The 14,881-nt window shown below is 39.3% G+C and overlaps 2 protein-coding genes across 2 annotated transcripts; both read right to left on the reverse strand.

The window, feature by feature from the left end:
* Window positions 1-508: 508 nt before the first annotated feature.
* psat1 (phosphoserine aminotransferase 1) lies at window positions 509-7,460 on the reverse strand. The gene is made up of 9 exons (XM_044025262.1): window positions 7,223-7,460; window positions 6,256-6,316; window positions 5,391-5,460; window positions 4,389-4,594; window positions 2,754-2,926; window positions 1,968-2,137; window positions 1,323-1,451; window positions 1,043-1,180; window positions 509-893 (listed from the first exon to the last, which is right to left on the reverse strand). Exons 1-9 carry the CDS (start codon window positions 7,277-7,279, stop codon window positions 791-793), a joined length of 1,107 nt encoding a protein of 368 aa, XP_043881197.1. The 5' UTR covers window positions 7,280-7,460; the 3' UTR covers window positions 509-790.
* Window positions 7,461-8,301: 841 nt separating this feature from the next.
* kiss1rb (KISS1 receptor b) lies at window positions 8,302-13,717 on the reverse strand. Its single transcript, XM_044025721.1, has 8 exons — window positions 13,660-13,717; window positions 13,397-13,463; window positions 13,051-13,292; window positions 12,607-12,731; window positions 11,269-11,404; window positions 10,432-10,670; window positions 10,179-10,325; window positions 8,302-9,354 (listed from the first exon to the last, which is right to left on the reverse strand). Exons 3-8 carry the CDS (start codon window positions 13,265-13,267, stop codon window positions 9,118-9,120), a joined length of 1,101 nt encoding a protein of 366 aa, XP_043881656.1. The 5' UTR covers window positions 13,268-13,292; window positions 13,397-13,463; window positions 13,660-13,717; the 3' UTR covers window positions 8,302-9,117.
* Between the last annotated feature and the right edge of the window lie 1,164 nt (window positions 13,718-14,881).

Genomic DNA, 14,881 nt, shown 5'->3' on the forward strand with positions numbered 1-14,881 from the left:
AATCATATTGAACGGCCCGAATGAAATAATTGGATCGTGATGCATCAATCACCCCCCCCTCCCCCCCATGTGCATACACCTCTTTGTGCACTCATTTATTCATATTTACTATCTGCTGTAATACTGCACATGTACTACTTACATCATATGCATGCTACATGTATAATATATGCATATACATGTGGAACACCTGTGGCTTAGTTTTTTAACCAATACGTTGATCACAATGAAATGAAATGATAATCAGTGATTGATGCAAGTGATTTATCAAGTAGGAAACCCAGTTGTTTGATGGTTCCGGTCTCTCGGATATTAGACAGAAGGTGCTTTTCCTTTTTTTTAACCAGCATCTTTTTGGTTTAGGACTTCTAAAATACATCCCAAGTCATCATGTGTCCTTGGAAATGACAGCTGACCTTTGTCCTTATTGTTGTTACATTTAAAAGATGAGACAATGAATTGATTGAACGTTCTTAAAAACACACAAAGTACACTGGCAACATGCGAGTATTGCCAAGTTAGATTTACTGAAATGTAAATATATTTTGAACAATTAACAAAAAGTAGGATCAGCATGTCAACACAGTATTAGTCGATTCATTCATTGCAGGTGTCATGAATACATTACTGACAACTGCAGTGGTTAAATTGTATCAAGAAGAATTAAGAGATGTTACAAAACAGGCATCTAAAAGGTGCATCTTACAGATCCAACATGGATTTCAACAACAAGTCAACTATTTATACCATTACTGACGTGACGATGCCACCGCGTGACACAAGGCCTGTTTCACTGGTGCTGTTTGAGAAACTCTTTCATATAGACCGCCAGGCTCTCGGTGTCCTCCAGAGTTACAGCATTGTACAGAGATGCACGTATTCCTCCAACTGACCTGCAGGGGGAGACAAATTGTCAGGTCTGAATCCTTTAAATGTGGACGTAAGTGAGCCATTAGCAGAATTCCATGTGCATCCAGTTGATTTTGAATGAACTTGTTATCTGTGAAGGCATTAATGGGAAAACTAGAGGAGACAAACTAACCTGTGTCCCTTCAGTGAAATCATTCCACGTTCAGATGCTCCGTTCAGAAACTCCTTTTCCAAGGCATCATCTCCTCCTTTCTTCCCCACACGGAATGGTACATTCATGCGGCTTCGACAAGCCTCCTCCACAGGACACCTGGAGGGACAATAGCTCCAGTTTTAATTTCACGTCATGACTTCATGCCGACTGAAACTGACCGAGCGTTCCCAGCAGATTTGAGACTTTTATTTGCTGTGACATTTGCTGGTGAGGGTAGTTCTTATTCTTGGTTACTCACACATAGAAACCATTAGAGGCGTTGATGATGTCATAAATCATGGAGGACTTCTGCTTGTTGAGTGTTTCCATGGCTGCGCTGCCACCGTTGCTCTTGATCCACTCCAGCACAAGAGACATTATGTAGATACTGAGGTAAAGAAACAAACACATCAACACACAAAATAGGCTATAGTGTACTATATCATATACTGCACTGTATAAAAAGTTATCTTGAATAACTAGATTTAATAATATCAGTAAAGATTTTACATGGGAGATTATGTCTCCACCACTAATTTGTCATCAATACAGCATGATGTCCATTTCGTATTGGAGAGTGGACACAGTGTGATTTACAGCTATCATCGTCCAATAGGTGCAAGGTTGCAGATGTAGGTGGAGCTTTCAACTCAGGTCCAGTCTGACTCTTCCAAATATATTGGTTTTATTGCACTGACCAACATAATAAACTAAACTTAAGGCTTCAAAATGTCAGATGGATGATGATCACTGTGGGTGGACATTTGCTACACGTAAAGACAGAAATGGACTTCTAGCCTTTTTTCTTTGCCCAAAGGTGAAATCTTGCTTTTATAAAAAACACATTAGATCTCATTTGTTGTATAGTGCAGAGACAGAAACGGAGCTTTTGACGGTTCTGTACCTGAAACATGGTGGCGTGTTGTAGAGCGAGTTCATGTCAGCCTGCACCTTGTAGTCCAGGATGACAGGACACTCTTTAAGAGCGTGGCCTAACAAGTCCTCTCGTACGATGACCACGGTTACCCCGGCACAGCCTATATTCTTCTGAGCACCGGCGTAAATCAGCCCAAACTGCACACAACAACACAAAAGGACACATCACACACAAATTACACTACTTTCTCTATAGCCATGCATGTGATTTGCTTGGGGACAAGAAGTAACTGGAGTTTAACTTTCTTCTCTAATGATAATCTTAGCACGTTTCAGTGCGTTTGTTATTGAAGGAACTCTTTGATGTTAACATGCTTTATTTGTCTTACTCTTTGGTTTTAATATTTTTGTCTTTTTTTACAATATATAACTATATTTTTGTTAGTACAATTTCAATGTTCTCCCCGTGTGTCCCTGGGTTTTCTCCAGGTTCTCCAGTTTCCTCCCACAATCCAAAAACATGCAGATTTGGGGATTAGGCAATATGGGAAATCTAAATTGACCCTTGAGGTATGAGTGTGAGAGTGAGCGTTTTTTTTTTTTTGTCTCTATGTGGCCCTGTGATGGACTGGCGACCTGTCCAAGGTCTACCTCGCCTTTCACCCTATGTGAGCTGGCACCAGCTCCCCCTGTGACCCCCGTGTGGAGGATAAAGCGGTAGAAGGTGGATGGAATTCCAATTACTTTGTCCTTTACATTCTACCGGTTATAAATCAGTTGCGACTTTGACATTAATAATAACTCCTGCCCTCACCTTGGACACGTCCACAGGTCGGGACAGGAAGTTGGAGGACATGTCACTGACGAGCACCACGCCGTTGGTTTCAGGTGTGAAGTTGTATTCAACTCCGTGGACCGTCTCATTGCAGCAGTAGTACACGTAGGAGGCCGAAGGGTTCAGAGTCCAGCTGCTGGGGTCAGGGATTTCTGGACAGAGAACAACCACAGGGAGTGTAAGGCAAGAGGAACACAGTTCAACCAAAGAAAAGAGTTTTACGTGTACCAAGTTCTCCAGTTATGGAGCTCACAGGCTTCATTTTGGTTGTTAGTCGAGACATAGACACAAGTCTCTGATATCTCCTGTGATTAGTCAAAGTCTATTGTTAGTGGTCAGATTTCCCACAAGACTGGAATCATATTTTGAAGGGGTTCAGAAGACACATAATTCTTGACCCCCACATATCTGTTGCTTACATCACGCAACTTTTATTTCCTCACAATCACAGCTTGAGTTTCAGTTCAATCTCACATGTAATATTAAGCCTGGAGAAGTGAGAGCATATTGTATGAATCCACTTCTTACACATACAGTTTCCAAACAGGTGCCTTTAAGAAAAAAAACAAAAACCTGATAAACAAGAACAAGAGTGGAAAAGGCCACCCACATACCAGTCTTTCACTAAAAGTTGGCTCCAATTGTCTGTTACATAATAGTCTGAATTCAAAGCTGTACAGACTGTGTAGAGTGTGTGTGTGCGTGTGTGTGTGTGTGTGTGTGCGTGCATCCTACCACAGCAAGAATGACAATGACCCACTCATTAGTGCTGAAACTATTTTTGGGATAAGTAACTGACGGTTGAACAATTTGGGTAAAATATCTATATATCTATAATTGCAAATGTTCTGATAAATATTGTTATTAAAGTTAGATTACGTATGTAAAAAAATTCCAAGTCAAGTTTCAGTCCAATATTTCCTGCGTTAGATGAGTATTGAGTATGAGTATTCTCATAAGAAACCAACAAAATAATAACTATTGTACTGAATGACGTGTAACTGAATAAGCACAGAACAAACAATTAAAAAATAGAACAATTAAATTATAGCCTTTACGATTTGCTACCTGCGTTCTTTCAATTTGCGATTTCCATTTAAAACAGGGGTGTCAAACATACGGCCCGGGGGCCAGAACCGGCCCGTCAGAGGGTCTAATCCGGCCCACAGGATGAATTTGTTAAAATTTCACACTAATCTAAACGTAATGTCAAATGCTCCAGATACCTGTGACTAAATGTTTGTGCCTTTATAGATCCAGTGTGCTGTGTAAATAGTAAATTTAGGCATGATATTGTTGAAATTGCACTTATATTTCTCAAGAAAGTTCATGTTTTGTAAAATTATCCTTCAGTAAATGTAAAACAAAGGAGAAAAAACAAAGGGGTTCTTGTTGTTCATAGGTTATTATTCTATTATTTTGCTATTTTTACTAGTCCGGCCCCCTTGAGATCAAATTGTGCTGTATGTGACCCCCGAACAAAAATTAGTTTGACACCTCTGATTTAAAACAATGAATTGTTCAGCCCTACAGTGCATAGGTTGAATTTGAAGTTTTTGTTTTATCAGGAATAATTTCTTAGTAACACGCCTCCCCTCCTGCACACACACTTACTTGTGTAACTGTCCAGCTTCGGATGGACAATGTTGACTTTGCCGTATTTCTCGGCTTCTTTGGCCGCTTTTGCGGACCACGTGCCGGTCACCAGGTAATCGGCACACTTGTCCTCTTTAAGGCCGATCAGGTTGAGAGGAACGGCGCTGAACTGTCCGGAACCACCACCCTGCAGAAACAGCACCTTGTAGTTGGCTGGGATGTTCCTGGGAAGACGAAGGCCACGGTGTTTATTTCAACTCACAGTGTCTAACCGATTTGCACTGAACAGAGACACGGTTTAAATACAGTTTGCATTTTTATTGTTATTTAGCTTCTGAATTGTAAACTTTATCTTCTCTATATTACTCCTCACAACAGTGGCTGCCATTGCACTACATTATACGAGTTATTCCCTCATCATTACAGCAGCTTGTGTTTGATCAACACAGCATCAAATCCAAACACAAACTGAATTTGCATGTGTTGGGTTTCCTCCCACAGTCCAAAAACATGCAGATCTGGGAATTTGACTAACTGGACACACTAAATTGACCATAGGTGTGAGCAAGGGGTAATAGATTTGTGTATGGTGGGGATTGACACCAGCGCCCACTGCGACTCTCGTGTAGAGGATAAGTGGTAGAAGATGAATGAATGGAGGAAACTGAATTCATGGTAAAATAATAAGCCGTTACATGAAGAGTTGCAGGTTCAACTCCTGCAAATTAAACTATGTTTTTTGTTGAAGTAGTGAAACACCTCGGCTCAGCCCAACCATAAAACTTCTGTCTTCCATGAACTGAAATGTGGACGAGTTTTGAGGAGAATCTGATGATGTTGACGAGTAACTTGGAACTATAGTATCAATCCCATTGTTTTACTTGTCAATAATCAATCCTTTGTAATTCTGGATATGACGTTTTCCCATTTCATATTATATGAACCCCAAACTAGTAAAAAAAAAAAAACATCATAACAATTTTGAGAAGTACAATGAAAGGGAAATATAATGTTACTTACAACAACTCTCGCAGGAGACTCACTGATTTGTCCATGATATTGTCAAATTCTGAGGATCGGTGACCCATCTCTGGAGTAAAATAAAATTAATATTTATATTAATACTTAATATTTTGGTCATTTAACACACATAGCCCATACTCACACAGTTTATTCATATATATGTGTATAATCACTTTAAGATGAAAGTTGCTTGGTTTGTAGACTTAGAACAAGCTTTTAACTAAAGCTGCAACTAATGATTATTTTCATAATTGATGAATCTGTCGATTATTTTCTCGATTAATCGCTTGGTTCATAAAATATCAGAAAACCTTAAAAAACATTGATCGGTGTTTGTCAAACCTGGAAATGATGATGTTCTCGAATGTCTTGTTTTGTCCACAAAATTATTAGCTTTTAATGATTACTTTGTTATCCAATATGCAGTCTCACCACTAGATGTTTCTAATTCTTACACATTGTTTGGGTAACGATATACACAAATGGTGTACAACACGTGTATTGCAGCTACGGTGTATAAGAATTCAACAGTTTAAGATAAGTGTGCCAAATAAACTGGTCACTGGATGCATGTGGGGCTGAAACAATTACTCAATTAATCAATTACTAAATTAATGGTCAAATACATTGATGTTTTTTCCATTATTAAAACAAGTTTTCTGATTTTTCAGCTTCTTGAATTTGAATCTTTTCTGGTTTCTTTGCGCTAATAAATAAATAATTAAAACAATCATTTTGGTTTGGGGACGTCTGAGAACAGCATTCAGTCAATCATCAAATAATCGTTAGTTGCAGCCCTAGACGTGTGTAATTAGAACGAACAATACATTTGTTTTACAATAATCTGTCTCTTTCAACTCACCAAGAACACTGATGCCCATGCCGCTGTAGTCGAGCAGCTCCTTCTGTGCTTGTAACAGCACCTGCAACACGACACATGTTCACGTTTTATACAAAAACACCATCAGTCACAGGGGAAAAAAGGGAGGAGCTGCTGTGTGGTTATGTGATGTCACTATTAGACAAAACAAAAAGTTGCCCTCTCCAACTTTCAGTTCAATCGGCCAATGGACAGGTTTGCTTTTTAAACCACTTTTTATACAATTCATATAATTCTCCACATTTGCATCTTTATGCCTCTATATTTATATTATACACATTTGTAGTTTTGATGGAATAAACCCCTGCACATAGAAACAAATAACACCAATTATATAAAATAAAAAAGGACAAAAACATGCATAAAATACTGTCAATGTCCCCCATTGTGGGACTAATAAAGAATAGATAGATAGATAGATAGATAGATAGATAGATAGATAGATAGATAGATAGATAGATAGATAGATAGATAGATAGATGGAGTATGAGGGCCACATTGAGAAAAACGTTGATATATATTAATCTTGGGTTTTTCTGCCACCTAGTGGTCACATGCGCTGCTGCCGGTCTGGCACAAAGAAATAGCTTTTTTTCACACATGAATGAATGAGGCTGATGCAACTCACCGGATTGTTTTCAGCCTGAGCTGCAGCGGCCACAGCACGACCGCACGCACGCACACACACACACACACACACACACACTCTCAGTTTCTCTCTGTGGTCACATTCACGCGACACTAAAAGCAAACACGGCGTTTTCTAATGTTGCTTTAATCACAGAGATAAACGAGGCTGGAGCTGAGACACTGAAGCATCCGTTCAGTAAATCATCTACAGCAGAGGGACGTGCAGATGTGCAGCCGTGTACTCTCTGTTTGTTCGTCTGTCCACAGCCTCACATTTATCGCTAATATTATCAATGTTACATAAAAGGTCCAGACTTACGGACTGAGGCAGTTTTGCAGGTCCAGCTCCAAAGTGGATAGTTTGCTTCTGCTCCATGTTGTCACCGCTGTCCTGTGTTCGTGCAGCTGCTGAACGATGGTGATGGTGATGTTGATGATGATGATGATGATGATGATGATAGTGATGGTACGTAACGTTGGTGAACTTCTCCTCAGTCCGGAACACCGGTGTCTGTTCCGGCTTCACAGAAGAGATGACACGACGCTGAGAGTTGGTTAACTGCACGTGTTGCGTTCAAGTGCTGCTCGTAAACGTACGGTTTGTGCATAGTGAAGTATGCGATGTATAAGATTTAAGATTTAATAAGATTGGATTTTACGTCTCCATCTGTTTGATACACAATCCAGATCTGATAATGACCGATAACGATCCCCATCAAGTAAGTTAAACGCAAACTGTGTGTAAAGTGTATTTATATAAATATAAATGTACCAGCGACTCCTTTTAGTGCATATACTCTAACGTACAATTTTCTTTGTCATCACTTGAAAGCATCACGGAGAAATCAAAGCTCAACGTGCCATCCCATTGGCTGGTGTCTTATGTCAGCCTATTAAACAATTGTCATTGGTGAATGTTGTCTTAGACGTGAAATGATTGGCTCCAGTCTTGTGTCTCTGGAGAACTTTAATGTTTTTCATTTCAAACATAAGAAAAAGTTAAAACTGTTCAAATAAAGCATCTGACTTTGATCTGTTACACTCTCATTACATTATCTTACATGTGCTGTAGGAAATATGCAGTTCTAGTGGCCTTTGGCTGTGTGTGCACATGTACAGCAAGTAGTCACTTGTGTTTTTCTCAGCAGTAATTCAATACCATCCAGTTTGGCCAAAGTACAGCTTATTGGATACAGACAAAGGAAGGAGGGGTTTTCTCATGTCAAAAGCTTACATCAAAGCTTTCTTAGTGATTACATTCCCTTTATACTGTTAATTTTAGCTGTTGAATTTTATTTTAAATGACGTATTTGTTGCCTTTGATATTTTCTTTGATTTAAAATGATATTGTATTATTTCGCTCGTTTTGCTGTTTTTGTCTTTTTACCTGGTTAAATAAAGGAAAATTAATTGTGTTTTTTTTTTTTGGTTATAGTTGTTCTTTTAAGAATATAAATCCAGGTTAACTGTGATGAGCCGGAGCTCTGACTGAAATAGAACATGATCATTTGTAGAAATAAACCAATAAATAAATCAACAAGCTCCAACATTTTGACGTTTTACTTAAGTGACAGCGTGAGTCCAGCTAAGCTAGGAAACATGTGACCAAGATAATTGTGTTTCAGTAGCTTGTGAAAATCACAAGATGTGTGTGTGTGTGTGTGGGTGTGTGGGTGTGTGTACCAGTAGTCCTAGATAGATGAATGCTTGGTTTTAGGTTCAAGACTTAGTTTATATTACTTATTAGTTATATAATTAGTTATATACTGGTGAATTATTGTAGGGCGTCCCGTGAAGACAGATATTCAGGCTAAGATTTACTTCTTCTTCTTCTGTTTGTGCTCAGAAGTGAAGATGACTTGATTTCCCCCCCCCTCCACCACTAGTGTTTGGCTAATCTAAAATGAATGCAGATCAATTCAAATGCTGATACCACCTCCTCTGCACTTTACATGGACTTTTTATCTGCATGCAACTAAAGCCTGCTCAATCCTGATGATTAGGACGTGGTTTCTCAATCTTGGTCCTCATGACCCACTGTCCTGCATGTTTTAAATGTGCCATGCTGGTACAGACTTGGGAATATATTATGACTACACAAACACATATTCTTGTGTTTGTTACAGTATAGTACTGTGGGTGGTCTGCTCTCATGTCCAGAACAAACTATAAATAAATGATGCATGTACAGTATCCAAATGTTCAAAGTGGCCTTTAGGACCCAGATGAAAGAAAGTGCATCTCTGCGTCTGCTCTGGGAGACTGTGGATCAATCTCCCGCCCTTCCTCTGTGTCCACGTTGCCCACTCGGACTCTGCTCCTGGTGCGCCACAGAAATATGGTGGGGAAGGCGTGTCTGAAGGCCTTTCTGAAATTGTTGCCCATGAAGGCATAAACCAGGGGGTTGACAGAGGAGTTGGAGTAAGACATGCAATGACCCCAGATCTTCAGCTGTGGATAATTGAGACAAGCAGACGACAGATTTTTTTTTTCTTCTTCTTGAAATGTCTTCAACAAATCCAAATGACCAAACCAGACATTTTTGTCATGCGTTTTGTTCCTTTTGCACTGAACATGTATGTGTTGTATCACCATCCAAGAAAAACAACAACACTAAATGACAAGCACACAGTATATTTCATTTATAAAAATGTGTTTTTCTCCTGCTACAGGCCGTCAAATCTCTGTACTGTCAGCGTAAGATGAAGTCATTTAACTGCCCTTTGTCGCCAGTTTAAATGACACAAAAGTGTGAATCATTTGGAGGTGGATTTGGATGCACCCTCACTTTTCATATTCAGGCTTCTACATCAGCATGTGCCCCAGGGACCCACTGCTCTGCGTGTTTCCTTTCTCCAACACACCTGATTTAAATTAATTGATTGTCATCAGGCTTTTGCAGTGCTTGCTGATGAGCTGATCATTAGCACCAGGTGTGTTGGAGCAGGGTAACATCTAAAACATGCAGTGGGTCTTCAGGACCAGGATTCAGAAAACCCTTCACTAGAGGAGCCAAGGATGGAACCCACAATCCACTCTACCACTGAGCCATTTCACAATAGATTTGAAGAATGTCCTGTTATGTTGTCAACAAAACACACTCTGATTAGCAAAATTGCATTGGTGATGTGAAAGCTCATATTGACGGGATAAATGTTTGAACAATATTATTAACGTGTAAATAAATGCATGAAAAAACAAACAAATCTGGGGTGAAAGGACGTTTACTTTCAACATGATGAGAAAATAAGCGCGCATCATGAAAACTAATTCACCTTGTACAGCACGTAACTGCGGAGACCAAACGCCTGCAGCAGGATGCAGACCTGGATGGGGCCCCAGCAGATGAGGAACAGGGCCACCATCACCACCACCATGCGAGAGACTCGCGCCCGCACTGCGACTGCTCGCTCAGTCGGAGCCTGGAGATGGAGTGAGGAGGGAAGCACACACCTTCTGTTCTCCGAGGCTTCAAAAATCGAGAAAATAATGCTTGAAAAGCAAACGCCAAATCTTTTCCTTTCTTACTTGGTAGCTGCTGTCGATAGGGTTGACGCTGGGTTGGCCCATGCGCTTGAGCATGAAGGCGTAACAGGCAGTGATGGTGAGCAGGGGCAGCAGGTAGACGGCCAAGAAGCTGTAGATGATGAAGGTTCTCTGGAGGTGGGCCGAGGGGAAGATCTCAGTGCAGTACGTCTGAGGACCAAACCAGTATCCTGCCTCCAGGCGCTGGTACACGGCCACAGGAATGGACAGCAGCAGGGAGCCTGGAGAGGAGAGAGGATGCTGTTTAAGGGGAATTCTAACAGTGCTGCTTTAATCTTAGTTAACTCCAAACAAAATAAATTTTAAAAATCATTGTAAATGTAATATAAGGTCATTTTTTCTGTGATCACATTGAGCTAAAACTTGGTGGTTGGTGATTAAATACAGTAGCTGGTAAAATTGAACTCGCAGACATATTTATCCCGACTGTATTCACATAATGTTAAAGTTTGGGTCTGTCAGGGGGGAAAAGCTAGCAATATCAGGCTACACCTTAAAAAACATTGTATTTCAACAAACTCATTGAAAAGAAACTGGCAACCTTAGCTTTAAAATGCAAAAGAAACCACTGCAAAATAAGATATTAGTGATAACCAATGAAAATGTCTTCAATTTCTGTGTCAAGCGGCGTATTTTTTTATAAAACATAAACAGTAGATTATGTTCTGTAAGATTATGCAGTTGCTGAAAGAATGTTTTGATGGACTGTTTCTTAGTAAAAGGTAAACACAAGCAGTACATGTAAGAACGTTGCCTCTACTTCATTATCAGTGCTTGTATAAATGTGTGTGTGTGTGTAGTTTTTCTTTTTATTGATACCTATCCAAATAGAGACAGAGATGGCCAGAGCCATGCGGGGGGTGCGGTGCCGCAGTGACTGCAGAGGATAGACCGTCACATAGCAGCGGTCAACGCTCATCGCTGATAGAGTGATGCATGTGGCCTGAGCAGTCACCTGAAACAAACACACACACACACACACATTTGTGAAGTTTCTTCAATAACATATATATATATAACATAATTCATGCTTTTCAGTAAAAAACAATATTTAGTTGGATGTTTGTGTACAAACAAGAGTTTTACTAAATCACATTAACCACTGAAGTTTCTGACTTACAGGAGTGGTTTTTCATCTGACAGCATTTTTCATAATTATGTACAAAAGTATAAAGTAAGTCACAACTGTAAGACTACAGTATACAGTTTTTGTCAACATGGATTTTTACCATCATGGGTTTTGTCATGCACGCCTGTATAATCAGTGGTGTGTGTGTGTGCGTGTGTGGGTGTGTCCAGGTATTACTAATGTTGTGGGGACCTAAACCTGTTTACACAGTCACATTATGGGGGATTGTCTTCCTTGTGGGGACAAAAAGTAAGCCCCCATGTGGTGAGGGTTAGGGTTAGGCCAGTAGTAATTAGTTAGAGTAGGTCTCCAGGAAATGAATGTAAGTCAATGCAATGTCCCCTCAAGTCATGAATGTTGAGTGTGTGTGTGTGTGTGTGTGTACGTGTCTGTGTGGATCAACTCTGTGTGAAACCTAACTTTATGAGGACATTATGACTGGTCCACTCGGTGGAGTATCTGTGTGTGTGTGTGTGTGTGTGTGTGTTCGACTACAGCTACCTCATCAGATTTTATAGGCATATTTTCCAGTAGATTTAATAGGGTATTATTATTTTTACTGCCCTACATTTCTTTCTAAGAATTGCTGAGTTATAATAAATTCATCTTCCTGTCGATCAGTCAAAAATACTAGTTTTTAAACTATTTAACAATGTATCACATAATGCTGAGCAGGTATTTGTTGATCACATTGAGATAAAACTCAGTGGTTGGTGATTAAATACAGTAGCTGATAAAATGGAGGCAATAATTGAACTCATATTCAAAGATTCCAAACAGACATAATTATCCCGACTGTATTCACATAATGTTAAAATTTGGGTCTGTAAGACACGAAAAAGCTAGCAATATCAGGCTACACCTTGAAAAACATTAGATTTCAACAAACACATTTAAAAGAAACTGACAACCTTAGCTTTATGTGTGTACCAGCTCTATAGTTTTCCCAACAATCCCATGTCTATTCACTTACTGTATATATATTATAGTATATATACAGTACTTGAAGTAAGTGAAGTGTTTCTCACCTGCTGAAGGTAGTTCACTAGTCGGCACATGAACTCTCCAAAGATCCAGCTGGGCAGTGGGTACAGTGTGGCAGTGAAGGGCACACAGCACACCAGAAACAAGATGTCAGTCGTGGCCAGGTTTACTGCAGGAGAGAAAAGTTTAACAACATGTGGATTCAACGGACAAAAATTGTATATCATATATATATATAATACAAATCTGTATCTGCACCAAAACACTGGCAGTTGCGGAGGTTTAAAACATAAGGAATGAAGCAACAATACAGCAAATAAACATTGTTGTCAGTAACAAACATTTACAAACAACGTTATCTATAAACAACATTACTTAGTTACCTGTACAGTAAACCAGGGAGCAAAATAAAGCACAGTCTGATGTGTTACATTTTCACATTTTTCAATGTTTCCTTTCTCTTCCCCGTTGTGTTCCGTAAACGTTACCTATGAAAAAGTTGGTGACAGTCTTCATCTGCTGATGTTTGGTGACCACATGGATGACCAGCGAGTTTCCCACCAGGCCGACCAGCATGATGAGGCCAAAGAAAGTGGGCACCAGCCAGGCGTCGACCAACACAGGCGGCCCCCGTCCCTCCGAGGCTGCGGACTCGTTGCATACAGACCCACACCCTGGACTGTGATTATCTGAGGACTCCACCATCGCCTCCTTCACAACATCCACAAGACTGAAGGAAAGAGGAAGTATCTGATGGTTGGATTCTCCTTAGAAGTTCAACACATAATCACATTCAATAAGCGTCTTTATATGAATATAACGATTTTGTCTCACCTGTGTTCAGCAGTGTGTCTCGCTCTGCTGTCCAAAGCAATAGACTCCTCTTCTGTTCTCGGCAGGTCTGAGAGATGAAAGCACAGTTGGACTATCATAACATCGAGCTTGTGCTTATGTGTGTGTGTGTGTGTGTGTGTGTGTGTTTGGGGGGTGTTAAGAGGAAAAGTAGTAGTAATTTTTTTGTACGCTGTTTTGTGGTTGACAAGGCGCTGACATTTAAGGAAGAAGAAGCTTTTAAAGAAAACCTCCATCATCCTCACCATCATCGTCATCATCCTCACCATCATCGTCGTCACCAGCCTGTAATTACCTGGGACTGGGTGCCCTGTGAAATTGCTGTGAAAAAAAGACATTGTCCTCAGCTGAGGCTCCATTTGTTTTCTACAAACAATCACAGTGAAAATGTGTTTGTTATGTTCATTCATTTTAAACCGTTACTTATTGATTATACATTTTTTATTTACAAAGAGTCCATGGATAGACATACAGTATAACACAAAGCTTTGATATACATATACTGTATATAAATCAGGGGGGAATTTAACTAACATTCAGTGTAAAAACAAGGAAATTATAATGCTGACTAAAGTGAATCTGGTTGAATCATGGAGGCAGCTGGTGTGCTGTCGTGGTGACAGTACACCATGATCTCCCAACATTTCCATAATAACGAAACACTTTTCATAAGCCGTCATTACATCCTGCACTGCACACACGCTCCACTGCAAGACACACGAACAGTGCTGTGTGTTTTATATTTCATATCCCAAATTTAAATAGTGCCTTCTTCAGATAAATATGTCAATTTGTTTTATGTTCACAGAAAATACATCACAGTGGAGCACAGCTGTTGTGCATTTAGGCTTCTTGTTTCTTGTATTTAAAAGTGAGGTCCAACAAAGGGTAACGGGCTATATGGAATGCATTGTGTCAACGTGTCCTCACTAAGACATCAAGACAAGTGTGTCTAAATGGTCAAATGTCAAATGTGCTTGTTGCTGAAAATGATACCCAAACAAATGGAGAAAACACACCAATTTAGTCTCTTTATGTAGTGTTACAATATTTCTGTTTAATCATTACCTAATGATTAGATACAAAAATGTATTGAAAGATATATATATGTATATATATACACACGTATATGTATATATATATACACACGTGTATATATATATACACACGTGTATATATATATATAGATATATACATATATATATATATATCTATATATACACACGTGTATATATATATATATATACATATATATATATATATCTATATATATATATATATATACACACACGTTTTTATTCTCTGTTGCTAATGGTTTCAGAAATGTATTCTATGTGAATATTCAACACATTTTTAATAAGGTCCCATGGCTTTTTGTCAATCAAAGCACTTTGTATTGCTTTTTAGTGTTGTATAGTTTGATGCAGAGATGTACCACCTCTGTAGCTCCACAACGTATGTTATACT

Source organism: Solea senegalensis, linkage group LG5 (genome assembly GCF_019176455.1).
Source record: "Solea senegalensis isolate Sse05_10M linkage group LG5, IFAPA_SoseM_1, whole genome shotgun sequence".
NCBI lineage: Eukaryota > Metazoa > Chordata > Actinopteri > Pleuronectiformes > Soleidae > Solea > Solea senegalensis.

What these genes read in the sequence shown, in the direction of transcription:
- psat1 (XM_044025262.1), bottom strand. Translation starts at nt 7,279, where the DNA reads ATGGAGCAGAAGCAAACTATCCACTTTGGAGCTGGACCTGCAAAACTG. An exon ending in CATGGGCATCAGTGTTCTTG is followed by an intron (nt 5,461 to 6,255) that starts GTGAGTTGAAAG and finishes ATTTTACTCCAG; the next exon opens with AGATGGGTCACCGATCCTCA. An exon ending in GACCTGTGGACGTGTCCAAG is followed by an intron (nt 2,138 to 2,753) that starts GTGAGGGCAGGA and finishes TGTTGTGTGCAG; the next exon opens with TTTGGGCTGATTTACGCCGG.
- kiss1rb (XM_044025721.1), bottom strand. Translation starts at nt 13,267, where the DNA reads ATGGTGGAGTCCTCAGATAATCACAGTCCAGGGTGTGGGTCTGTATGC. An exon ending in TGTCACCAACTTTTTCATAG is followed by an intron (nt 12,732 to 13,050) that starts GTAACGTTTACG and finishes TCTCTCCTGCAG; the next exon opens with TAAACCTGGCCACGACTGAC. An exon ending in GCAGTTACGTGCTGTACAAG is followed by an intron (nt 9,355 to 10,178) that starts GTGAATTAGTTT and finishes AATTATCCACAG; the next exon opens with CTGAAGATCTGGGGTCATTG.